General features: G+C 34.0%; 2 protein-coding genes and 2 pseudogenes across 11 annotated transcripts; 1 reads left to right on the top strand and 3 right to left on the bottom strand.

Moving 5' to 3' along the window:
* Window positions 1–8,020: 8,020 nt before the first annotated feature.
* On the bottom strand, window positions 8,021–9,325 carry LOC147497549 (phosphoribosylamine--glycine ligase-like; annotated as a pseudogene).
* Window positions 9,326–9,430: 105 nt separating this feature from the next.
* On the bottom strand, window positions 9,431–11,461 carry LOC147497548 (shaggy-related protein kinase eta-like; annotated as a pseudogene).
* An 827-nt stretch (window positions 11,462–12,288) lies between these two features.
* On the top strand, window positions 12,289–17,121 carry LOC147497547 (transcription factor ABORTED MICROSPORES-like). 8 transcript variants are annotated; one of them, XR_015195141.1, is made up of 9 exons: window positions 12,289–12,614; window positions 12,720–12,890; window positions 12,987–13,038; window positions 13,402–13,470; window positions 13,594–14,127; window positions 14,269–14,709; window positions 14,815–14,935; window positions 15,013–15,094; window positions 16,765–17,121. XR_015195141.1 is itself a non-coding variant. In XM_086559998.1 (8 exons), exons 1-7 carry the CDS (start codon window positions 12,514–12,516, stop codon window positions 14,899–14,901), a joined length of 1,455 nt encoding a protein of 484 aa, XP_086416124.1. In that variant the 5' UTR covers window positions 12,310–12,513; the 3' UTR covers window positions 14,902–14,935; window positions 15,013–15,370. The 8 variants fall into 8 exon arrangements, 6 of the variants coding, with proteins under 6 accessions (XP_086416124.1, XP_086416125.1, XP_086416123.1 ...); XR_015195139.1 differs by having other exon boundaries at window positions 12,368–12,614; window positions 12,693–12,890; XM_086559998.1 differs by lacking the exon at window positions 16,765–17,121 and having other exon boundaries at window positions 12,310–12,614; window positions 15,013–15,370.
* Window positions 15,933–20,319, bottom strand: LOC147497546 (NAD(P)-binding Rossmann-fold superfamily protein). Of its 3 annotated transcripts, XM_086560003.1 has the most exons (6): window positions 20,088–20,319; window positions 19,603–19,949; window positions 18,294–18,475; window positions 16,749–16,943; window positions 16,464–16,617; window positions 15,933–16,270 (listed from the first exon to the last, which is right to left on the bottom strand). In XM_086560003.1, the coding sequence occupies exons 2-6, from the start codon at window positions 19,865–19,867 to the stop codon at window positions 15,984–15,986; spliced, it is 1,083 nt and encodes a 360-aa protein (XP_086416129.1). In that variant the 5' UTR covers window positions 19,868–19,949; window positions 20,088–20,319; the 3' UTR covers window positions 15,933–15,983. The 3 variants fall into 3 exon arrangements, with proteins under 3 accessions (XP_086416129.1, XP_086416128.1, XP_086416130.1); XM_086560002.1 differs by lacking the exon at window positions 20,088–20,319 and having other exon boundaries at window positions 19,603–20,010; XM_086560004.1 differs by lacking the exon at window positions 20,088–20,319 and having other exon boundaries at window positions 16,749–16,940; window positions 19,603–20,010.
* Between the last annotated feature and the right edge of the window lie 5,674 nt (window positions 20,320–25,993).

Here is a 25,993-nt window from a genome sequence, read left to right as displayed (position 1 = left end):
CTTTGCAATTAGTTAAATGCATTTGCATTCAATTTCCTGTTAATTGTTCTTCGAGGTCAGTTCAATGCATTTGCATCTAGTTTCCGATTTCTCATTAATCACTCTTTGAGATTAGTTTAATACATTTGGATTCAGTTTTCGATTTCTCGTTTATTATTCAATGAGGTTGCATTTGTATCTAGTTTCTGATTTCCCGTTAATTATTGTTTGAGGTTAGTTCAATGAATTTGCATCTAGTTTCTAATTTTTGTTAATTATTTTTTGAGGTTAGTTTAATGCATTTGCATCCAATTTATTTTTTAAAATTAGTTTAGTGTAATTGCATCCAGTTTCCAATTTCCCGTTAATTAATTTTTAAGATTAGTTTCACGCATTTTATAGTTAATTTTTTTTTTAGGTTAGTTCAATATAGTTACATCCAATTTCTGATTTCCCATTAATTTAATCTCTGAGGGTTAGTTCAATACATTTGCATCCAGTTTCTGATTTCCCGACAATTATTTTTTTATGTTAGTTCGATGTATTTGCATCTAAGTTTTGATTTCCTGTTAATGATTCTTTGAGGTTAGTTTAATGCAGTTGTATCCATATTCCGATTGTCCATTAATTATTTTTTAAGATTAGTTTAATGCTTGCATGTGCATCTAATTTTTGATTTCTCGTTAAATATTATTTGAGGTTAGTTCGATGTATTTTCATCTAGTTTTATGTTTTCTGTTAATTATTCTTTGACGTCAGTTTCATGCAGTATTATATATATTTTAAAATATTTGTCATTATTGGTTTGCCGTTATTTATTTATTTTTTTTATTTTCTATTATATATTTTGTATAATTTAATTTTTCACATATAATTTGTTTTGTTTTGGTTTGGTATATAATTTATTTAAGCCCAACGTCCACTTTAACTAAATCAATAGTTATATAATTTATTTAAGCCAACATCCGCTTTAACTGAATCTCGTTATTCCGCTAAAATTAGAAATTCAAAAATTCAAAAATTTAATTGGAATATATCGTAATTATTATGGCTGGGATTGTGGTGTTTGAAATCGGTAACTATGACTAAATGTCTAACTCCCACAGTGGATGCCATATCAAATTGATCCAATTTTATTTGTTAGGCCCATATATATATAGTGTGCATACAATATAATTTTATTTGTTTTGGGTGTACACTGTTACTTATTTTATGATTAGTTTACTTTTTTTCCTTTTTTTCCCAGTCAGATGTGTGGTTAACAAATGCAAAAAGTAAATGTTCAAGCAACTCAATTCATTTTTTCCTTTATTCTTTCATAGATTTCTTATCATTTTCTAGAAATAAACTTTGTTATGTTAAACTTCACCTGAGATTAGTGTGGAAACTATTCTTTGTGGCGTAAGGGTTTTAGGAAAATCATTTTTGGTTAAAACTATTGTTTTTAGCAATTTAGTTTTTTGTCTCATTTTTTTCTTCTTTTGTAATTAGCTATATTGTTTAGGAAAAGTTGGAGACTCTGTGAAACTCTAGATGGAATTGTTTCTTTATTTATATCATATTTTTTTGTAATTAGTAATAGAGTTTAGAAAAAATTGGAGTCTCTGTGAGTGCTCCAAAAAATAGATCGGTCAGGGTACAACTATAATATATATCTAAGGATTTGGATTTTTTTTTTTGTAATTAGTATTAGAGTTTACAAAAAATTGGAGACTCTGTGAAGCCTTGAAAAATAAAGCCAAGAGGGTATAGCTATAATATATACTAGCTTTCGAACCCGTCCTACGAACGGGTGTCGTTATATTAAATTATTTAAAAAAATATTAGCAACTATACAGAACTATGAGATAGGAAAATTATATTAATCACTCATTCAAATTTCTTGCGCCACTCTCTATAAAAAGAAAGCACCAAACCTTGATAAAACTCATCGACTTATTTTTGTTGTTAGGTTTAATAATAGAAGTTTGATTAAAATTTTGTAAGAATGCCCAATGTGGCGAAAATAATGTTGAAGCAATTTGAATAGAAAGACATTCCCAATTATAATAAAAGAATTATAATAAACACTACTTCAAATACAAAACTATACTTGTCGAGACATTATATTCTCCTTATATATAATATAACTATGTTTCGGGGTTAGTTCAATGCATTTGCATCAAGTTTTTGATTTTACGTTAATTATTATTTGAGGTTAGTTCAATGTAGTTGCATCTAGTTTTCGATTTTCCATTAATTATTCTTTAAGGTTAATTCAATGTAGTTGTATCAAGTTTCTGATTTTCCTTTAATTATTCATTAAGGTTAATTCAATGCAATTGCATATAGTTTTCAATGTTTCAATAATTACTCTTTGAGATTAACTCATTGCATTTGCATCCAGGTTCCAATTTCCCGTTAATTACTCTTTAACGTTAGTTCAATATATCTGCATCCAGTTTCTGATTTCCTGTTAATTATTTTTCAAGGTTAGTTTGCATCTAGCTTCCAATTTCCAGTTATTTACTTTGAAGGTAGTTCGATGCAGTTACATCTGGTTTCCGATTTCTAGTTAACTATTCTTTGAGATTATTTCAATGCATTTAAATCCAGTTTCCGATTTCTTTTAAATATTCATCAAGGATATTGCATCCAATTTTTTATTTCAATGCAGTTGCATCCAGTTTCCGATTTTCCGTTAATTATTATTTGAAGTTAGTTCAATGTAGTTGCATCTAATTTCTGATTTTCCTTTAATTGTTCTTTGAGGTTAGTTCAATGCATTTGCAGCAAGTTTTCGATTTTCCGTTAATTATTTTTTTTAAGGTTTGTTCAATGCATTTATATCAAATTTATGATTTCTCGTTAATTATTCATTGAGGTTAGTTCAATGCAGTTGCATCCATTTTTCGATGTTTTGTTAATTAGTCTTTAGATTAGTTTATTGCATTTGCATCCAGCTTCCAATTTCTCATTAATAACTCTTTGAGGTTAGTTCAATACATCTGCATCTAGTTTATGATTTCTTATTATTTATGCTTTGAGGTTAGTTCAATGCAATTTCATCCAGTTTCTGATTTCTTGTTAACTATTCTTTGAGGTTATTTCAATGCATTTGCACCTAGTTTATGATTTTCCACTAATTATTCTATGAGGTTAGTTCAATAACGTTGCATTCGGTTTTGATTTCATGTTAATTATTTTTTGAGGTTAGTTCAATGCATTTGCATCTAGTTTCCCGATTCTCCATTACTTATTATTTGAGGTTTGTTTGATGCAGTTTTGCATACCGTTTCCGATTTCCCGTTAAATATTTTTCAAGGATTTGCATCCAATTTCTAATTTCCCGTTAGTTATTCTCTGACGTTAGTTTAATGCAGTTGCAGCAGTTTCCGATTTCTAGTTAATTACTTTTTGAGTTTATTTTATCGTATACGCATAAAGTTTCTGATTTCCTGTTAATTACTCTTTGAGCTCACGTAAATGTATTTGAATCCAGTTTTTTATTTCCTTTTAATTATCCAATATGGTTTGTAATACCAACTTTCTACTAATCCATATGTAGTGTCCTTAATTGCAAACATGACATAAAAATAAATTATGCTTGATTTACTATATGGGATCAACAAAGATTATCCAGTTCCTAATTTCCTGTTAATTATTTTTTAAATTATACCTGACTCACTATGCGGGATCTTCAAAGATTATCTATGAACGGGTCCCATCATATTAATTATTCTGAAAAATATATGCAACTATATATGCAGAACTATTATATACAAATATTGTATTGATCACTCATCCAAATTTCTTATAACATGAAAACCTCACATACTCTCTATTAAAAAAAAATAACTCACCATTGATAAAACCCTTCAACTTCATTTTGTTATTTAATAATAGAAGTTTGATTGAAGTTCTGTGAGATTGTCTAATAAGAAGTTCATATTGAAGCTACTTAAATAGCAAGGTGTTCCTAATCATAAAAAAAAAGATAAGATAAACACCGTTTTAAATACAAAACTATACTTATCAAGACATTCCCACAACATATAACACAACTATATTTTGAGATTAGTTCAATGCATTTGCATCAAGTTTATGATTTTCTGTTATTTATTTTTTAAGGTTAGCTCAATACAGTTGCATCCAGTTTCCGATTTCTTATTTATTATTCTTTGCAGTTAGTTCAATGCATTTGCATCCAATTTCCAATTTCCGGTTAATTGTTCTTCAAGATCAGTTCAATGTATTTGCATCCAATTTCTGATTTCCCGTTAATCATTTTTTGAGATTAGTTTAATACATTTGCATCTAGTTTCCGATTTCTCATTTATTATTCGATGAGGTTGTATTTGCATCTAGTTTCCTATTTTCTATTAATTATTGTTTGAGGTTAGTTCAATGAATTTCATCCAGTTTTCGATTTTCCGTTAATTATTTCTTAAGATTAGTTCAATGCTTTGCATCCAATTTATTTTTTGGAATTAGTTCAGTATAGTTGCATCCAGTTCCCGATTTCATGTTAATTATTTTTTAAGATTAGTTTCACGCATTTGCATCCTGTTTCCAATTTATAGTTAATTTTTTTTAGGTTAGTTCAATACAGTTGCATCCAGTTTCTGATTTCCTTTTAATTTAATCTCTGAGGGTTAGTTCAATGCATTTGCATCCAGTTTTCGATTTCCAGACAATTATTTTTTTATGTTACTTTGATATATTTGCATCCAAGTTTTCATTTTTTGTTAATTATTCTTTGAGGTTAGTTTAATGCAGTTGTATCCATATTCCGATTGTTCATTAATTACTTTTTAAGATTAGTTTAATGCTTGCATGTGCATCCAATTTTTGATTTTCCGTTAAATATTATTTGAGATTAGTTCGATGCATTTGCATCTAGTTTTTTGTTTCCCGTTAATTGTTTTTTGATGTTAGTTTCATGCAGTATTATATATATTTTATAATATTTGTCATTATTGGTTTGCCGTTATTTTTTTTTCATTTTCTATTATATATTTTGTGATGTTATTTTTTGTATAATTTAATTTTCTACATGTAATTTGTTTTAGTTTGGTATATAATTTATTTAAGCCCAACGTCCACTTTAACTAAATAAATAGTTATATAATTTATATAAGTCAATGTCCATTTTAATTGAATCTCATTATTCCGCTAAAATTGGAAATTATAAAATTTAAAAATTTAATTGGAATATGTCGTAATTATTGTGGTCGGAATTGTAGTTTTTGAAATCCTTAACTATGACTAAATGTCTAAATCCCATAGTGGATGCCACATCAAATTGATCCAACTTTATTTGTTATGCTCATATATGTAGTGCATACAATACAATTTTATTTGTTTTGGGTGTACACCTGTACTGTTACTTATTTTATGATTAGTTTTTTTTTCCAGTCACATGTGTGGTTAACAAATGCATAAAGTAAATGTTCAAGCAACTCAATTTATTTTTTTTCTTTATTTTTTTTTTCATAGTTTCATTGTCATTTTCTAGAAAGAAACTTTGTTATGTTGAACTTCACCTGAGATTAGTGTAGAAACTATTCTTTGTTGCGAAAGGGTTTTAGAAAAATCATTTTTGGTTGAAACTATTGTTTTTAGCAATTTAGATTTTTGTATATACCCCCCCCCCCGGTAATTAGCTATATTGTTTAGAAAAAGTTGGAGACTTTGTGAAACTCTAGATGGGATTGGTTCTTTATTTATATCCTACTTTTTCGTAATTAGTAAATAGTAATAGAGTTTGGAAAAAACTGGAGTCTCTGTGAGTGTTCCAAAAAATATATTGGTGAGGGGTATAACTATAATATATATCTAAGGATTTGGATTTTTTTTTTCGTAATTAGTATTAGAGTTTACAAAAAATTGGAGACTCGGTAAAGCCTTGAAAAATAGAATCAAGAGGGTATAACTATAATATACTAGCCATTTTGCCCGGCTTTAGCCGGGCTACTACATTTATGGTGGAAGAGGATTGTTTTTATTTCAAAGATTATTTAATTTAAACATTAAAAAGACTAAGTTATCAGTTATCACATATGATTTTTGTTCAATTGGTCTTAAAATTATGGAGTCAACAAAGAAATGCAAGTTTTATTGGTTTTGTGCTAGACGATAAGTAAAAAGATCATGTAATTATATAACAAAATGGTAATTATTTACACAGAATAGTAAAAGAGTATATCTTTAGTCCATATAATGTCATGCTAAGATTATGAATGATCAATTAAATAAAAGTTTCTCATGACAAAATATAACACAATTTAATAAACATATATAAAATGTTACATAATGTGCAATATATGGAAAACAATAACACATGATCTCTTGAGGAAAACAAATTTTCCATTAACTAATTTTTTTCGAAATTTTTTAGTAATACATGTGTTTAGAAATGCGTGAGACGCATCGATATATGCTTGAGAAAGTGGTTTTGTCATCCATGTTCACTAAATTTTGCCAGAGAAAGTTTTCCACAACTATGCTACGTTAATATCCACTCCTATTATCACCTGATTATCAAACAATTTCATAAACTTAATTAAAAGAGAACAAATCTAACATTAATAGGTTCATTTTAAAATCCAACTAAAATTTATGTGATCATATTTTAAAACACAATACAGGATCACGCCTTTAACTACAAAATTTCACTATTTTGAGTAGAGGACCTTACTTTTCTTTACTTGTGTATAATCACAGGCTCATCATCTGAAGTTGAAGCCTTACTAAATCCACCATTTTCAAAACCAAAAGTACCTGAATGATTGAGAAGGGTTGATGGTGCCACTACCTATCGATGTCCTCACTGTGAACAGAGTGAGAAAATCATTTATACATTCAGTTAACTATTCAACAAAGAGAGAAATTCAGTTAACCATTTAACAAAGACGAACAAAGGGGAGGGCAAACATAACCCAAATAGATGCTCTTTAGCTTACAACCTTACATAATACATATATAAAATACATTTGTTAACTAATTTTTCCTGAGTACGAATAGATACTAAATACATTAAAACCCTAAGGCCCTAAGCAAACAGAACCCATAACCTCTTTTAAATCCTAATTTTAACAGTAGATTTTATGCCATTCATTTATTAAGTTTCTTAAGCACATACATATATATATATATATACAAATGATTGCAATATGAGCTAAATTTAAGTCTCTTTAATCATCCACAAAAACCTGAAATCTATTATCTAAAGGAAAAAAGCAAGACCAAAAGCTTCCCCTAGTTTTCTTGGGTGATGCAGACTAACTACCTTTAGCAAAATGCGCAAATATCTCAGTCAGCTGTAAAAGTACATTAGCAGATGACTCTTATAATAGTAGACAGACGGAAGTCACAAAACTTACTAATTTGGAATTGGGTTCATTTGGGATTTTGAACCTCGTTAATTTACTCTTAGCAGATGACTCCAATAATGCTCATTTAAATTAGTACTCAAATCCAAATATTGAGAAAAGCAAATTGCAATTGAGTTTTTCAGATAGATACCACAAATCATGATAGCATTAGAGACAACATACTAAAAGATCCAAGAGTATATACCATCAAAATAATTCCTCAACACAAACCATAACAAACGGACAATAAGGAAAAACTTTGATACATGGCAAACCCTCGCAATATAAAATCAAGTATCAACAACAGACAACTAATTTCAATGAGAAACAACATTTGTTAAAAACATGAAAAGTAGAAATAGTAAAAAATTATCTGAATGTGACAATCAAATTCTCAGAAGTTCAAATGCAATAACAAAAAGCGCAAAAAGAATTTAAAAGTAAAACTTACTAAAATCAGTATTCCATTTACTAAAATAGTGGGTTTGCTAGCGTGCGTGTGTTAAGGACCAACCTATTGTACTCGGTATTCTCCAGCAGTTGCAACTTAGCAACTCAACTGTTTTCAAATTTAAAGTTTTATCTACTTAGAATGACCTAGAAACAATTTGTCATTCGCTCCTATACACCAGCTACTTCCGCTAGAGTAATTATTCCTTTTATATTATTAGTGCCTTGAGAGTAAGTCATGTCCTTAACAACTCTCGTACTCCATACCCTGCCCATATGAGGAAGACCCACTGCGCAAGTAGTATTTGTGCTAAATCAGATTCCAACCGGGCCATCAGAACCTGTTTGAAGAGTCCATGCAGAAAGAATCAGGGAATGGCAGATACATTTATATAATGAAAACTCAGAATATGAAATATGATCATTTTCATTCGAGGCTGTGATTGTGTTTGGCTTGGCAAGAAATTGTGGTCAATAGACACTGTAATCGGTATAATTTTTTTCTTTTTAAGTTTGGGGACTGCTGGGCGATGCGAGGAGTCTAGAAGTACAATTCCCAGCACGACTTCATGATGTGTCACCTTGGCATATGCGAGGAGTCTACCATAACGACAATCACATGTAAGGCTCTTTCTTTGATGGGAACAGTGCCATCACAGTTAGAAGTTATAGCAACTAATCGACCATATAATTTGTTATAACTTCTTTGCACAAAGAAAGGGTTGTGAGCATCCTATCATGCCAGACAACTGATTCATACTTATGATGGATTTTGAATATGAATGAGTTGCCTTTTGACCCAGGGAAATTCCTAGACCAAGCCCATATAAGAGCAGGTTCATTACCTTGCAAGTGTGGTGGCATCAACTCTAACATTAGTACTTTTTCAAGAACCTTGACAATAACCTGGATGAGATAAAGTTAACTTAGGGTTATGACTAACCTGGCACTCCGGATCTCCAAAACGCACATTGTACTCGATTAGTTTAGGTGCTCCTATTTTCTCAATCATGAGCCCTGCAAACAAGACCCCCAACAAACTTGCAGCCTTCAGCAGACATTCCTTTCACTGTTGGTAGGATTATAGAAATCATAACCAAAGACTTGACTCTTACGTTAATATTGGTCTTTGGCGAGTATGCACCCATTCCACCCGTATTGGGTCCTGTATCACCATCCCCAATGCATTTATGGTCCTGAGCTGATTCAAGAGGTATGGCATTCTCACCATCCACCAAGGCAAAGAACGAAGCTTCTTCTCCTTCTAGAAATTCCTCAATAACCATAGAGCAACCCGCAGAACCAAATATACCCTCAACCAACATTGAATCAACAGCTTCATATGCCTCCTCCAAAGTCATTGCAACTACAACTCCTTTTCTTGCAGCAAGTCCATCTGCTTTGATAACAATGAGACTTTAGAAAACCCAAGTGACCTGTGTAAAGTGCATGGGGTATTGGGGTGGCCAAGTGGTTAGAAACTCTGCGGCCTTTTTTGGATTATACAGGAGACCCATCACCTCTACCAACATGTTTGGCATCTAATTGATCTGTCTGGGAAAATCAAACACAACTTCGAAAGTCGGATACCTGTCAATATGAACTCTTACTAACATCCCATGAGTAAAAAGAAAAAACCCGAATTTTCATTTCTGAAACCATAAAAACTTTAAAATGTGTAACATTATGAAAATAAAAATTGGGGGATTTCTAAAGTCCTTGTCCTTACGTTGCAAAAATTTCTAATCTCAATAACTACAACTAAAATTCTTCCAATTTCAGTGGTCTCGTCACAATATTCTACAATTTAGCTACTTAGCGACATCCAGTGCCCCAAAATGCTGCTTAAGAACTATAGTGCATCTATCAGAAAACTTAAGGTGGGAAAACAAACTGTTCAATATAGAAATGGGTACAACATTGAATGTTTCTCCATATACTAATCCTCACTCCTTCACCAGACAAATAAAAATTAAAAATCCATAGCTAGAAGTAATAAATCTATGCTCTGGAAAACTAATTTAGTGGTGTTTCTGAGGAAACAAAACTGAAATAAATCTATATGTAAAAAATATATCTATAATAAGTTTCGAACCTGGTACACCTTAGAGGTATGCAGAAGTGCATGTATCAATTGAAACAGTTGAGTACCATTAGTAATTGTGCATGTTTTCTGATACGGATGACATCAAGGTCGTTGGGCATAGCTTTACTTCAACAGGTATAAAGCTGAGCAGAATAGAAACAATTTATAAATAAACAACTAATTGCAAATAAGAGAGAGCACTAAGACGTAAAGCATAGCTTGTAGGATAAACACCATAGTCTCTCTAGTGAATATAAATTTTTGAAGAGAAATGCATACCAGAAGATTCTAAGGCTTCACATCCCTGTGAGAAACTCCATGAACAGTATGAATATAAGCCAACCCCCTAAATATATGCATAACAGGGTTTAATTAGTAATAGACAAAGTCGAGATAGTTCCATGGAAATAAGGTCATGCATATACGTCATTATAAAGCTTCAATATATGAGGGCATCCTCGATTTACATTGCTATAGTGTCTCGTAACCCGATATACAATTTAGGGGACGTACTCCATTACTAAATTGAGGAAAAGCTCATTTTAGTCAGCCGTGGAAAAGAAATAGTGTTTCGGAGAGACCACATTTGGGTGATCCATTGAACGCATCGTTTGTAGCTCACGGTTCTTATAACGCCGGTCTGTAAAACCTTCTTTATAGCCACAGTCTCTCCGGCTTCCAAACATTTTGCCTAGCATGTAAAGAAACCGACTTTAGACCAAAATGAGGCATGTACAATGGAGCCATAGTGAACATAAGTAATATTTGCTTACGGAAGACAATACCAAAAGGTCCAGTCCCCACAACACGCTCTGCCATGTAGCTGATAGTCTGTAGAAGAAGCATCAATTGTTAAATCTTAAACAGAGAGTATAAAAACATGTTAATCAAGTAATTGCCCACCTGCTTGGGTTCACCATTTTTTCATCCAATAGTAGTAGATATAATATAGCCCGTAACTTGATCATTCCCATCAACAAAAGCTGAATTTATTTCCTACAATTGTAGCATAAATCAGGAATCATCCATAAACTTGAAAACAAAGCAAAGTTAAAAAAAGGTAAAGACCACTACTTTATTATTATTTTCTTCGCCCATTTGAGTTGAATCGATCTTCTTCACACTATGTTGTTGTTGTTGTTGATGATGATGGTTTGGAAAAGAAGAAGAATGAGAAGATGGGGCCACTGAAAAAAGAGACCATGTGATTCCAGCAAGCCTCTTATTTCTTTGTTATTCCGGGACTGCATTTCAATCCTGCTTGTATGCAATAAACTGACCACTAAACAACTACAAAAACAATAAAACATAGATGCTCTGTAGTCGTTTCTTCAACTGAATGAAGATTTTTATAGTATGTTATGCACAATCTATGCTTTTGTTGAAAAATTACAAACATGATAAACAGCTCAGAGATAGAAAATCATGCCTTTCTTCTTCTTTCTAAAAGTAACTCACTTTTATCACGGCTAGGAAAACTCTCGTCAACAACTCCAAGTCGAAGTTGAATGAAATTGGACTCTTTTCTGTCTCCATCGGTTTCTGCTTTCTGGCTACAAGCTGAATCTTCTCCATTCTTTTTCTTTGCCATACTCTCTGTATTGGTCGCTTCTTTCAGTTGAGAGAAGAACATAACTAAAGGCTTGGAGTATCTTTTAAGTCTAACTACTTGAAGAAGAGAATAATAAGAGAGAGGGTTTGAAGAGATGAATTTTTTTTTGGAGAATTGAGAGTATTTTGTAGAATTGGAAAAAAAACATGGAAAGAGGTTTTTATCTATTTTGGATTACGAACAATTGAAATCACCAAAAAAAGACGTAGAATTCCTTTTTTTATAAAAAATATGATGTGTCAGTCTTTGAGAAAAAAGAGAGTTATTGGGAGCATTCTCAACTACTCAGTATTAATAGTCTTTGATATCTAAGGATCTAAGGATACGGTGGTTTCCATTATGGGCCGGATCCCTGGGCGCCCGCTAGTTATACACAAGACATATTGGTTGTATTGGACTACTTAGCCTTTGTCTCATAGAGATTCTCAGAGATCGAATTGGTTGATTCTCAACTGTACAGAAATCACACGGTCCTTCGGGCCACTCAGATTTTGAGACTTGGTGGAATTGGAATTTTGTTGGAAGTAAATTGTGGTCCATTGGCACTTGGCAGCGTCCAGACCCCAAGTCCGTCCTCCACCATCCAAAAAACAATTTAAGTACAGTAGTACACAGTGGACCTGCAAATTTTCATCATTATTTAGAGACAAGTGTGATGCGAAAACTTAAAGGAATCAATTGAACGTACCGGAGATTAATTTCAAATAATATGACACTTGTCATGATGTATTATTCGTCTCTACTCTCTAGTGTGTCCTATTATTATTTTCCTTACAAAACATTCTCTTTTCAGGAATATATTATCTGCTCTACCAAAAAGTAGTAGTGATTTTCGGCCTTTTCATAGTGATTGTGCAGTTAACTGTACCTTTCAGTTCTTCAGCGACCTATAACTTTCTTGACCCTTTTCTTCCACTTTACTACACTACACTCCAAAAAATAGTTCAGAAAGGAATCTGATTCCTCTTGCAGATTACTTTTCTCTTATAAAGGGATAAGTAGTGTTTGAAGAAAACACTGATAAAAAAATAATGGGATCATTGGAGAGAGTATTGGAGAGGCTAAGACATCTTGTAGGAAAAAATGGATGGGACTATTGTGTTGTTTGGAAGTTGGAGGATTACCCAACAAGGTAAATGACACTTTCACATTACAAACGAGCTTATTTTCTAGCTACTTGGATTTTCTTTAGCCATAATGTGTAATGAAGTTGTGTTTTGTGTAAATGTGAGTTAAGCTTTATTGAGTTGATGGATTGTTGTTGTGTGGGAGCTAAAGAGGTCCAAGTGAAAGAAGAAGAGGAGATGTTGCATCAACTTTGTTTAGATACAGCGTTTCCACACCCGAAAAGAACTAAAGCTTGTGATGCACTGGCCAGTTTACCTTCTACAATTCCTCTAAGTATTGGGTATATTATAGTAGCATTTACTTGTTTCATTTTGTATGTCACCAAATAAATACCCAATAATGAATGATATATCTGACTTATTGAGCTGGGATTTAGGATTCATGGCGAGGTTTTAGTCACTGGGCAACCAAAGTGGATCAGTTGTGATGTGAGTCTTTTCTTTTATCTTCCCTTCTCTTGATACTGTTACCTTAAGATTATTCTGTTTAGTATTCTTGAAACATGAACATAGACCATGCATTTATCTGATAATGTTACAATGTACATGTTGGTTTTTTAGTCTTAGCATGCAACTACAGAAACACCACCAACAACGTCTTGTCCAACAACCAGCTCACTAATTCTATTCCTCCAAACAGTTAATTATGTTATCCACAAATGTTTTGTATATATAAGTGTAGAAAACTAGGGAATGTTTTCATAGGAATCGGATTGGAGTCAATGACTGCCACATCTAGTTGTCCTAAAATTTGACATTTTTTCTTATTCCTTTTTCTGGGGACTTTTACAGGAACCTTTAGGGACCAGAGCTTTAATTCCGGTTATCGGAGGGCTTGTAGAGTTCTTTGCAGGAAGACAAGTATGACTCGTTTCTTTAACCCACTTCAGCATATATCACTGATCAAATAAATAATATTTTTTTCCTCAATTTTCGTACACTAATCTGAATATCTGATAATCAAAACAATTATAAATGCTACAGGTACCAAAGGATCAACAGATGATAGAGCTCATAATGGTTCAATGTAACATCTCCTTGGAGCAGGAACCCACGGTTGTGTCTACGGATGATAACCTCAAAGAACAACTACTAGAAGGTTGTATGTATGATTTGCCACCTTTAGATGATGGAAATAGAAATCTCCCTTTGAGAATGATAGACCAGTTCTTCCTTGAAGGATCTTCAACGGGATCAATTCACTTTGAGGAGTCTCTGTCATTTGGTTCGAATCCAATATCTGCCTGTCAAAGAGTTGTTGAATTAGACCAGTCATTTGGAACTACTAGTCCTGAGTTGGTTGTTGAATCGTTAGGGTCTATACAGCCTGACCACAATGGAATAATTAGGCAAAAGAAAAGTTCCATTTCACATTGTGGCAATAACAAGGAATGCTACATGAGGAGGGTGGAGGGAGATTCTCGAAAGTCAAGAAACCTCGTCGTAGAACGGAACAGAAGGAATAAGCTCAAAACTAGGCTCTTAACTTTGCGCTCTTTGGTTCCAACAATTACAAAGGTATGAGTTCACAAATTTGTGATTTTGTATTGTGATTGATTTTGTCGAAGCCATGGAAATCTGATAAATGTCAAACATCATCCTGACTTTATCTATGCGTATGAGTTGTCTTTCATCAGATTTACATTTATATGTGTTTAGATGGATATACAATCAACTCTAGGAGATGCAATCTCATTCATAGAGGAGTTGCAAAAGAAAGTCAAAGCTCTTCAAGATGAAGTCAAGGACATGGAAGAAGAGGAGGGCAATGAAAATGGAGAACTACAGTTCCAAAAGGTTGCTGCTAAATGGAAGACAGAAGAATATGTAACTAGTCATTTTAGTCCTAGTGACATTTCTACCGAGCAATTGAAACACAATCAGGATTCTTCAATTGTTAATGACCTTGCACAACAAATGGACGAGAAAGTGGAAGTTAGTCAAAGTGGAAGAAATGAATTCTCTCTGAAGCTCATTTTTGAGCAACAGCGTGGCTGGTTTCGGAGGTTAATGGAAGCCATGAATGCTTTGGGACTCCACGTAACTGAAGCCAATATCATAACTGTCAAAGGCAGGGTCATGAACATTTTCAAGGCAGAGGTGAGGTTGAGGAGCTAAAAATATGATTAGTTTATTCTTTCAAGGCTGAAAAAGATTGACAGATTAAGCTAAATCTTTGTTTATTTTTTCATACTTCATTAACAGGCAAAAACGGATGATATTCAAGCACAACAATTGAAGGATTCACTACTCAAGCTTATACAAAATGGACTGCTGATGGACAAGGCATAAATTGACGTAATGGGTTCACAAACTTCCTGTCAAGGTTTGCTTTATTCCCTTTTTGTTCTTCAAGTTCATGTGATGCCAAAATCTTGATGATGGTTTATTTTTTTACTTCAGGCAGTGTTATTGAAATCTCTTTACCTTTTTGGGCGAGTTGACTCTATCCAATCTAGAAGATCCATTATATAAGTTATATAAGGTCAGAAAGAATTAAGATGCTTTCCCATGATATTGCAGCTACTAGTCAGTTATTCCTCTGTGCACTACACACCACTAGCTCATGAGATAGTTCTGATATTAAAAACTCCCAATGAAATGAGCCTGATTGGCAATATCTAACCATTGGCTACGAACATTTTTAGCCATTGCCTGTAAACATAAACAACTGTTCATCGTTAGTGGTATGTGTATTTGAGGCATGTGCTGTCGGTTCAATCATGTTATTTTGGTGTGGAATGTTAAGCATCAGTTCTTCCTTCTTGGGCCTTCTTTATGCTGCACCTCATTAAGAACACACCTCATAAAGAACATTTGGCCCTTCCCATGCCAGGTTTTCCTTTTAAACATGTATCTCTATAGGCCGGTAATTAGGTACTAAGAATCTTAGCAGTTGCAATTTCTACAACCACAATGAACGGGAGAGTGCACATTCCATGTTTGATACTCAGAAAGATTAAAACGGAAGACTTCTCCATCAGGTTTTCTTCTACATGGCGGTTGGCAGCCCCAATCTTATTCAGCCACACACATGTTATTCTACCCAATAGCAGTCTTTAACACACAACTTATTGTATGCTCAAGTAGTAACTTTTCAAGGACGTAGTTTTGAATTTCGGTGCTTGTTAGTGTTCAACATCTTGAATGGTTTTCAAGTGTGTTTCTTGTGTGGAAGCTTTCTCTTTCCCCATTGCGGTGAACATCTGTTTATAAACTCAATCACATGTACAAATTGTATGTGGATCTCGTAGGATAGTTTGGACAGCAATGCAATGACCTAGTGTCCTTGTTTTGTTTAAAAGTTTAGTAAAAGATTCATATGTGAAATTGCTTACAGAGCTCTACTAATTTATTACTTGAGAGTATAAAATCTACTGACATCGTGATTGTCTGGACATAAGTCTCAAAAGCTTCCAATTACACAACTTTAACTTAACAGAGGAGTCACTTGAGGTGTTGCCTGAATATCTCTGCTGAGGCAGCCCAGTTTTTCTTGCTAACTCGACAGCCTCTTCCTCGGTCTGAATCACACGGTCAAAACATATGTACCTTCCACACACTGTGTTCCTTAATGCTTCATATATGCACACATGTGCCTCTGCTACTCTACTCACATCAGTGGTTGCTAACAGCCCCTCCGCATACATCTCTTCTGCCCCTGCAAGTTTGGAAGGAGCTCAGGGAATTTATGATTAGAAACAAGTAATTGCTAATGAACCATGGATGAGGCAAGACATAATCAAGGATATGGTGCTAATGAACGTTGCATTTGAGGAAAAGAGAATTAAGTTACGTAAGATATTAACTGCAGTTATAGGGTAATGGGAATGACCGAATGACTAAAAGCAAACCTTTCAAGTAGGCGATCGAGGATGTTGGATTCCTAGGATAAAATTCTGGCCCTGTAAGGAGGCCTGGACAGATTGTCGCCAGTTTCACCTCATTTCCTTCAGCCATTCTCCATGCAGCTCTCTCTGCCATCGTTTTGCCCAGCGCAAACCATAACTGTCAGCGTTCAAAACATCAGCAATCATCACTAGGACACTCTCCGTGGTATCTTTGAATAATAATCGTATGACTACATACATATTTATCCTTTTATTGCTATAAACATTATATGACAAGAAGAAAAGTACCTTCTTCTCTCTGCAGATTGATTCTTCGCTCCAACAATTGTGGTCGACAATGGGAGGGACATTGTGGAGGGCATAATCACGCCACACGCAAGCCAGGAGAGATGATGTGAAAACACATTTTTGAACAGATTCAGTCCTTGCACAAGCCAGCACCACATTCTCACTTGCCTTCACTTCTAAGTCTGCCATGTACTTCTGATTGAGACAAAACAGTCAATGAAGCTGTTAAAGAGAAAATTGTATTCATCTTAACTACCCAATTTAAAGTTTAACACCCAGTTCAGTTCAATGATTAACAATGAGGCTTATGGTTAGGGTCAAAGTCATAGCATCCTTTCAAGTTTCAACAAGCATATTTTCTTGTCCTGGTGTACCAAAATTTCAATATTGCTCTGATGCTTGGCTCACTCGTTTTGTACTTTCTTTTTTCAAAATGATCAAAATGACCTATTGTGGGTTAACCAGACCCAAACCTGCATTTAAACTAAAATCTCGCATGCATCTTGCCAGGTTTGTCAGAATTTACAATGCACAATATTGTAAACTACATCAATGGATTCGTTTTGAAGAGGTGGCTATGGTTAATCATAAGCCTATCTTACGTTGTTAATCTGTCTGAGTATCATAAGCCTCATTGTTAAAAATCAGAGAGCTATGCCACTAAACAATTACGTTGGCTATGGTTGTATAAAATTTTATACTGTATTATAAAAGTTTTATGATATGTTGATATTGAAATTTTTTCCGACTCATTATTATTGTTCACTTGGTCATTCTCAGAATCTTAGGTGTTTATAATTTGGTGACCGAGTAACTAAGATTTAAGTATTTAACGGCTACTTATTGAGTTATGGGCATATGGGAGTTCTGGCTTTAGACTGCAAGCTCTCTTATGGCTTTGGACCACAAGGGCTAAAATCCTATATTCAAGAAAGCGATCAGCTGGATTAATGTAAAAAAAAAACACAAAAATTCGGTCAACTTTCACAAATTGAAGAATAATTATGGTTGTAATACCGGTTTATTTTTATTTATGATTTTAGGACAAATCAACGGGCCAGTGTTAGTAATTATGGTTCGGGACAAAATTGTCTATTTTTGTTTTATTTTTTTCCAATGTATCATACGAATTACATTTTCATACAAATCACATGGACACTCTTGAAATTACATTTTCATACATTTTCATACATCTTCCTAGAATAATATTTACGCCTAATTTTCCTTTCTAGCAATTACTTCTGGGCGTTTAGCTAAATCGAAATTTGTTTTTAATCCAGAAAAACCGTAATGAGCCACAAATATGAAGTGACGAAGTAACAAAGACATAAGTGCCAAATTAACACGAAGATAATGCATGGGAGTTTTTAATGTGTGGCCCGTTTGCGCAAGTGCACATGCGGGATCAATGCCTTGCCCTCACAAATACACTCGCAGCAATTCATGAGCACAGTCACAGCGTAACCAGGGAGAGCACTACTAATACTAGTTGAAGGAAAAACACTTGAAAGTAAGAACAAGAATAGTGGTAGTAGGACGACTCACGGTGTAACCAGCGAGACCAGCAGGGTCAACAAAAGCAGAGGTGTGAAATACACCACGGCAACCAGCAAAGGCTTCAATCAAGCTTTCAATGTCTGTTACTTTCACCATAACTGCTAAGACTCTATCACAACTTCCTCTTGTCTCTTTGAATATCTCCATCTCTCTCAACCTCTCTATATCCTCTGTTCATTTAATTGACCAACATAAAGAATTTAATTATATTATAAATAAAGTTTTTTTTTTTGCTCAAATTATAAACAAATTTAAAGAAAGAAAATTCTGTCAATGTATGTATGTGATTGAAAATGACTTGGAAACCATCTAATATTATACACACACCAAAATACAGATCTGATATCACAAGACCATTAATGATCGATGAGAATGAGATAAAGATGAAAAAAGATTGTTTCAATTCTTAAATATAAGCAAGACAGACAAAAAATTCACACAGTATATGCATCAACGTTGATGACCCCGGTAGCAGAAATGTTTCGTTACAAAACTACAAATGCAAATGTAGTGGAAAATGTGTTGTAGGTTCACTCACACCTTGAGGTTTTAGTATATCTTTTTATCTATTTTTATACTAGAGTTGATAAATGATATAGATGTTTCCAAAAAGAAAATACTGATTGTCTATTGTTTTGAAGTAGGCCTCTGCAAAAAAATTGTTAGGAAATGTTTTCATGAGAATGTCATGGGCTAAAACATTGTAGACCATTACAAATGAGACAAAGAATGTGATACTACTAGGAGGCTAGGATCATTTTAAATTGATTATCCGCAACTCAGTAAGCACCATCAGAGTGCAACTTGACTGTGTTGGGACTCATTTCATATGAGATAAACTAAGCACAAAAGTAACGAACAATGTTTTTCTGGGGAGCAACGTCTATGGTTTATGATATATACTTCTTATTATCTAAATTAGTTGAGTGTAAATTTTACTATGTTAGTAGAACTCTGAACTTTGTCGCGCATAGTTTAGCTTTTAGAAGTAGACGGGCTCCTCCGTATTTTTGTCTAGACCCTGTTTCAGCCACAGTTTTTAGTTGAGTTATCATTGAGTCTGTATTTTTGTAATCTTAGGGAGTTCGGCCTCTTTTTAGAGGCTAACTCCCTTTTGCTCAAAAAAAAAAAAAATAAATAAAAAACAAACAAACAAACTAAGCACAAAAGATAGAGAATGCATCTTAATCACATCCAGAATCGCGGCGACTCCTTTAATTTTAAGCTGTATAGATACTGGGATTACAGGCCAAAAATAATAAAGAAGTACAAATATATGATAAGTCAATGGATATACCTTCATTGTCAACTGCGATTCTAACAGAGTATCCACGATACAAGAGACAATTAACGACAGCAAGACCCAAATAAGAAAGACCACTGGTGACACAAACCAACTTCTCCTCATCTTCTTCTTCTTCCTCCTTCATTTCCTTTCTTCTAGGATCTTTAACTTCTTTGTCCACTTTCTTACTTGGATATGCACTGCCACACTTTACTAACACGCGACGGAATTCTTCTACCTCCCTCTTCTTACTTTCCATAGTGCGCACGATTCCCATTTCCTTCAGTTATTCTTCTTCTTAATTCTTGTTGTTCTTCAGTTCTTGTACTTGTTGAAGCATAGAAGAAGGATAAACCAATCTATTTATAAATACAAATTGTAGTACGTATATATAGGACCATGTAAAGATAAGAATATGGTTAGCACAAATATATATAATTGACATAAAGTAACGATTATATAGTCCAACGTTTGAGTAGTAACTTCTTGTTCTTTACCTTACTGCTAGCTCGCGGTGACCCAAGAGGGTAGTCTTCCTATAATTATAGATGGGATTCCCTGTAAAGTAGTGTGTTTGATAAGTAGGACACAATTTCTACCTGCCGTTACATACTAATGTACAGACGAGTAGACGACACAAATTCTATATATTGTCAACACGATTGTTCGTATTTCTTAGCTCTCACATGCTATCTACCGGCTTGGTAGCTACCCTCTTAAAATTACAGTAACTCAATGGAACAGTAATTAATCTGTATATTTAATTTCCAAAGACATCTTTTTGAAACATTTGGGAAATCACTATCTAGTCACTTGAATTTCAAAAAATGGTAATAAAAAGTAGTAATCTGTAGCTATTATATATATTGTGAACAATAAAAAAAAATGGGGGAGCTAGTTCTTTTTAATCATCCTATTCATTATCAATGTAACATTTAACTGATTTTTGGTGTGTTGATCCGATTTACTGGTACACAACCAGAATATGAAATATATATTTTCTTGTCACTTGGAAGGCTTCTAGAACATGATCCCCCATTCCAACTAAATAAGCTTTTTTTTCGATGCAAACTAAATAAGCTAATATGGTCATCTCATTTTCTTCTGCCACATTCATCATTAAGATATATATGTGGAAGGACTGTCCAGCATTTGATGGTCCTAAGATCAGTAGATCTGTATTGTTGTTGGGTCACATACTCACATGAACTTGGCTAGAATTAGTAAGCTGTTCAACAAACTCAAGCTTACATTATGATGGTCATTATCTTTAGGGTAAGTTTTCGGTCATGTCATTGCCAATGACCAACAAGTCCGGTCATGCAAATAGAAATATATTACATGTTTCGGAGTTCGGACCACAAAGTCGATCTCCGTGGTCATGTTGAAAGTAAAGCTGTCTACTTTTTCTATGGATTTTGATCTACCTACGTACTCAATTCGTGCTTTTCCTTTCGTTTATGTTTGTACAATTGGAAAGGGAAATCGTATCGTTCCGTTGTTTGGATATGTCTTTTGCGTGAACATACAAAATATCAGGTACTAATTACATAATTTAACTATATTATTAAAAGAGGTAGTTGGGCTGGAAGGTGAAGATGTAACCATGTGGATGATAGTCTCACATGGATTGCTGGCCTAGTCCTCTACCAAACAGTCAGTTGTAACTTCATTTATTGGATGCTTCTGCACACTACCTCACAAGCCACCAGATCGATCGAGAAGGGTCTGATTAGGGGTGTGTTTCGGTCAGATCGGATCGGAATATAGGTTTTCGGTTTCGGAATCTGGTATGTTGTGAATCCAATTCGATCCAATGTTTTTTTGGAATCTTCGGAAATCAGATAATTGGATAAAAATCGGAATTCGAAAAAAATCAAAAAATTCGGAAATTATATAATTGGGATGAAAAATCGGATAATTTGGATAAAAATCAGAAATTATTGAAAATTCAAATATCTTAATATTAAATCTATTTTATAACTTATACAATAAATACTAATTCTAGGGTTTTTAGTTTGTTTCTACTATATATTGATTAATACAAGTTAATCCAATGTAATTATATTAAAACAATTCTAATTATATTATAATTTTAGATATATTGTATGTAATTATTCCAAATAATAATTCGGCAAAATCGGATTGGATATGCATTAGCGGATTCGGATCGGAAAAAATCAGTAAATCGGAATTTCAGAAATCATCCGAAGTCGATCCGAATTTAAATTGGATTTTTGGAAATCAATCGAGTAATATTGATGCCAAATCCGAAAAAAAATCCAGATAGAAAATCGGAAAAATTGGAATTTTGGGAGAAAGTGGCATCCCTATTGTCGTGGGCAAATATCGTAAACTGATATTTCAGCCCATTAGTTTTATTAAAACATCGAGATATCGACAGAAGGGTCGATATCTCCATATAAGTTGAATTGTTGCAGGTATGAGTGGGGAAAAGAGAGGGAAATGAAGAAGAAGAAGAATGGACACGCGTCGTGATCTGATTAGATAAAAGCTAGTTGGAAACACTATATAAATACCGATTCAGAAGAAAGAGATCATTATCTTCTCCCCCATAAAATCATTATAAACTAGAGAGAGAAAGATAAAAATGAGTGAGAGTTGTTGTCACACTCTAAATTTCGACAAAATCGGAAAAATAATATTTGTTCCCGACTCTTCGATTTTCGAGGTGTGATGCACTCTCCACTTCCAAAAACCCATAATCAGTTTAAATATGCGGATAATTAAAAACCAATAAATTTTTTGAAATAAACAAAAGTTCTCTTCATTACCAAAAACTCACAAATATGATTAAATTACAAATCTCCTTTCAACCCTCTTTAATTATAATTACACCTAAAAATACAAAACAACATTTGTCTCAACTAAAATCTATTACACCTTAAAGGAAAACAAAACATATCCTGAATGCGACGTTAACGCAAACCACAAGCAGCAACCAACCTTCTTCAACACTAATCCTGTCAAGACTTATCAACTATGTTCATTTAATGAACACACCCGATAAGCAAACATGCAAATCGGGTCAGCATTATAAACAATGCTGGTATGAGTAGTCCTAAAATACAAATCATACTTATACATATACATACACAATCAATAAGGCAGTTAGTTCCTCCACCGAGGCGCCTTAATTTCCAATAACTAATACAACATTCTTATATATACTAATTAAGGCAGGTAGTTCCTCCACTGAGGCGCTTTAGCTTCCAATTCATTAATAGTAAGACACTTAGTTCCTCCACTGAGGCGCCTTAACTTCAAACTGTACTAGATCAACTGTATCTAAGAATAGAATAACCAAACTAAAACTTACTCTATACTTACATTGGTGTAAGCCAAATCACATAATGAGCCACACCTGCATAAATAATCAATTCAACCCACCCTTCTGGAAAACCTTTGTGAATGCAACATAAATTACAATAAAACAAACCTATCATATACATAATTCCAATCATCTCATTGAACCAAATTTCACAATCACCATCAATCATTTATTATAGATTTAACGTACACTTTGATATATCATCACAATTATTGTTTAGAGTTTCTTCGAGTGTCTCTAGAATCACGTTGTCTCTATGTCTTACCTAGTTTCCCTGGTTACCACAATCGGTTCCTAACACCGAACATGTACATCCACATGCCTCCCCTCACATAATGCACCACTTCGTGCGTAGTTACCCTAAGCGGGATATCGCATACCAGATAACCCTCACATGAAAGCCATTATGTGAGTATAGTGCTGTCAAATGGGCTGGGCCGGGCTAGCCCGGCCCTCAAAACTTACAACCTTCACAAATTGAGGGCCAGGCCAAAACGGGCTAATAGAAAATGTATGAAGCCCTTGCCCGTCCTTCAGCCCATTATAGAGGGCTGAGGGCCGGGTTAGGAGCTTTTTTTACTCACTGTAATCTTTGGGTGTGGTTAGCAAAAGACAGACAAGGACTTCAGACTCCAGCAAATTCAGGAAATAAAAAATGTACATGTCCAATTAGTATAAGTGTACAACACATTTGAAAAGAACACTAGTGCCTGTATACTCAAACTTAGCCACCAGCCCACCACATCCTAAACTTTCTTTATTCGTGGACTACAGTTCTAAAAGACTGTGTATGTCACATTGCACAGAACAATACTCTACTTCCTGCTTCAATGAACCTACATAATGAATTTATGGATGTGCATAAAAAAACATGTCAGTCACATGGCCATCAACTTATCGTTCAATTACTGCTTCAACTGAAAGGCTTTCATCCGCGACAGATTGGGGACTATTGCTTGGAGGATGTCCAAAAAAAATACTCTTGGGAGAGTCGAGAGTGTAGCCCATAGAGGAGCACCAAAGCAATTTTGTGAGATTGTTTTTGATATTTAAGTCTCGATGAGTTACCTACTCACCTCTCATAGTTTTGTCGGCTTGTTGCAATATTCCCAATCCACACTCCCCCTGTCAGAAACATAGAAAATTAGGTGCTCCCCATCAGCATCGAACACATAAAAACCAATATATAAAGAGGCTTGGTACGGAACAATTTAAAACAAACTAATATTCTGTAATTTAGCAAATTTGGGCTAATATTAGGCCATTCAAATTTCTGAAAATGGTGTTAAGAAGAAATCCAAAGCCGGGATAAACTATTTGGGCTTCCATGTTGAACAATTTTCACTCCTTACGGGTAAAAAGAATTATCGTTAAATAAAGGAAACAGATAATAAGATGCATTCCGAAGTTTCGACAACATTAGAATTGATACACATAATAATATCTAGGAAGTACAAGTAACAAGTATCTCTAGTAAGTTAAATTTTATATGGTAGTACAACTATAAGACTACTCTATTCCATTTTCGGGATACCCTCTAACTTGATTTGAACTTTGTTGCTCCTCAATGGGTGACAAGTCCGACAAAAGGCTTACGAAGCCTCGTGCGCAACTATTTGATTGTTCTTTGGGAAACAACAGGATGAGCTTCTACAAAATTATCGATGGCTTGCTCAAAGAGACACTTTTGTAATAGAAAAAATTTGTAAGCAAAACACATTGGAATTGTAAGAAAGCACCTATCAATGGCGCGGACGATGTCCTATCGCCAGAAAGCGTGCATATTAACCATAATAAGGGGTAACATGGGTACATACCATTTGGCTCGCCTAACATGAAGATAACCAAAGGCTGAAGTGCAAATACACGAAACTTCGCAGACTAGCAGTCTTCATTCAATATTGAAAATCTTGATCTTATCCCATACTACTACAATACAAACACTTAGACCCAAAATAGAGTGTTGATTTATGGTTACAAATACATGTATAATGTTTGGGATCCAACCATACAAAATGAGGAACAAATACATAGTTTAAGTCTCAAGTGGTTTATGGCCCCATCCACTGTCATGATTTAGCAATCAGGTCATGACTTCAAGGCATACCTAAACATGCAGCACAACGAGTCAACGAAAATATACATGCCTTTTAAGAAAAATGTGGTCTGTAACCAACTTGTTACAATAAACTTCATACACATTAACAAATAACAGAACTTGGCGTACCTTTCTGAGTTCAATGTTCTTCAAGTGACCGATGCTCTTTTGGAAATGAAAGATAACGCATAAGAAGAAAACTAATATATGGTTAGACAAGCTTGTAGACTGAAGAGCTAATTGATCCGCCAAATTAAGTCAAAAGCCATAATGCACTCAAAAGAATCTTGCATGTAAAATACACCGATTTGAGCGACCAACTCGGATGGCATAAACCAATTGTATCACTACCAAATATGCAAAATTTACATTGCAAGTCTAAAAGTGTGAAGGCAATCTCAAGTATCGGGGACAAGGAAATTAAGCTACATAAGTACATAACTAAGCAAAATAACATAGAAATCACCTGTACACCATCAACTATTCTTGAAAGGTAACACCGAGTCACCGACCCACCATAGCACTACACAAATATATCCTGAATATGCAATGTGATACCTATACCACCACAATCAGCAAACATAAAATTAAACTTAGTAAGACATAGTAATACTTAAAGAATAATAATTATTATAAAAAAGATATTGAAAAAACTAATCGTACCCTTCCAATAAATGGCCTAGTCACTAGTCAGACCATTCATCTCCCCACCAAAAATTTATCAAAAATTACCTACAAGTCTGAATTAGGAAAAGGAAGCATGTACTTAATACTTGTTCGATAATGGAACGCAAAATGTAACCAAAATTTTATCCCCTTGTCCAAAATAGACATCGAGTTACAACTCAAGATCCTGCATCAGCTCTTCCATCACCTTCACACCATGATCTTGGAGCCCTTCTTCAGCTTGAAACCAATCCTTCAAGCACATCAAAGCCTCAATAGTCTCCGGC

Source organism: Coptis chinensis, chromosome 5 (assembly GCF_015680905.1).
Source record: "Coptis chinensis isolate HL-2020 chromosome 5, ASM1568090v1, whole genome shotgun sequence".
NCBI lineage: Eukaryota > Viridiplantae > Streptophyta > Magnoliopsida > Ranunculales > Ranunculaceae > Coptis > Coptis chinensis.
This window is presented reverse-complemented; position numbering and strand designations above follow the sequence as displayed.

Excerpts from the sequence above, each read along its gene's own strand:
- LOC147497547 (XM_086559997.1), top strand. The coding sequence starts at position 12,514 with ATGGGATCATTGGAGAGAGTATTGGAGAGGCTAAGACATCTTGTAGGA. Across the intron at positions 14,128-14,268 it reads TGGTTCCAACAATTACAAAG|ATGGATATACAATCAACTCT; the intron begins GTATGAGTTCAC and ends ATATGTGTTTAG. Across the intron at positions 14,710-14,814 it reads TGAACATTTTCAAGGCAGAG|GCAAAAACGGATGATATTCA; the intron begins GTGAGGTTGAGG and ends CTTCATTAACAG.
- LOC147497546 (XM_086560003.1), bottom strand. The coding sequence starts at position 19,867 with ATGGGAATCGTGCGCACTATGGAAAGTAAGAAGAGGGAGGTAGAAGAA. Across the intron at positions 18,476-19,602 it reads AATCGCAGTTGACAATGAAG|AGGATATAGAGAGGTTGAGA; the intron begins GTATATCCATTG and ends TTAAATGAACAG. Across the intron at positions 16,618-16,748 it reads CAATCTGCAGAGAGAAGAAG|TTATGGTTTGCGCTGGGCAA; the intron begins GTACTTTTCTTC and ends GAACGCTGACAG.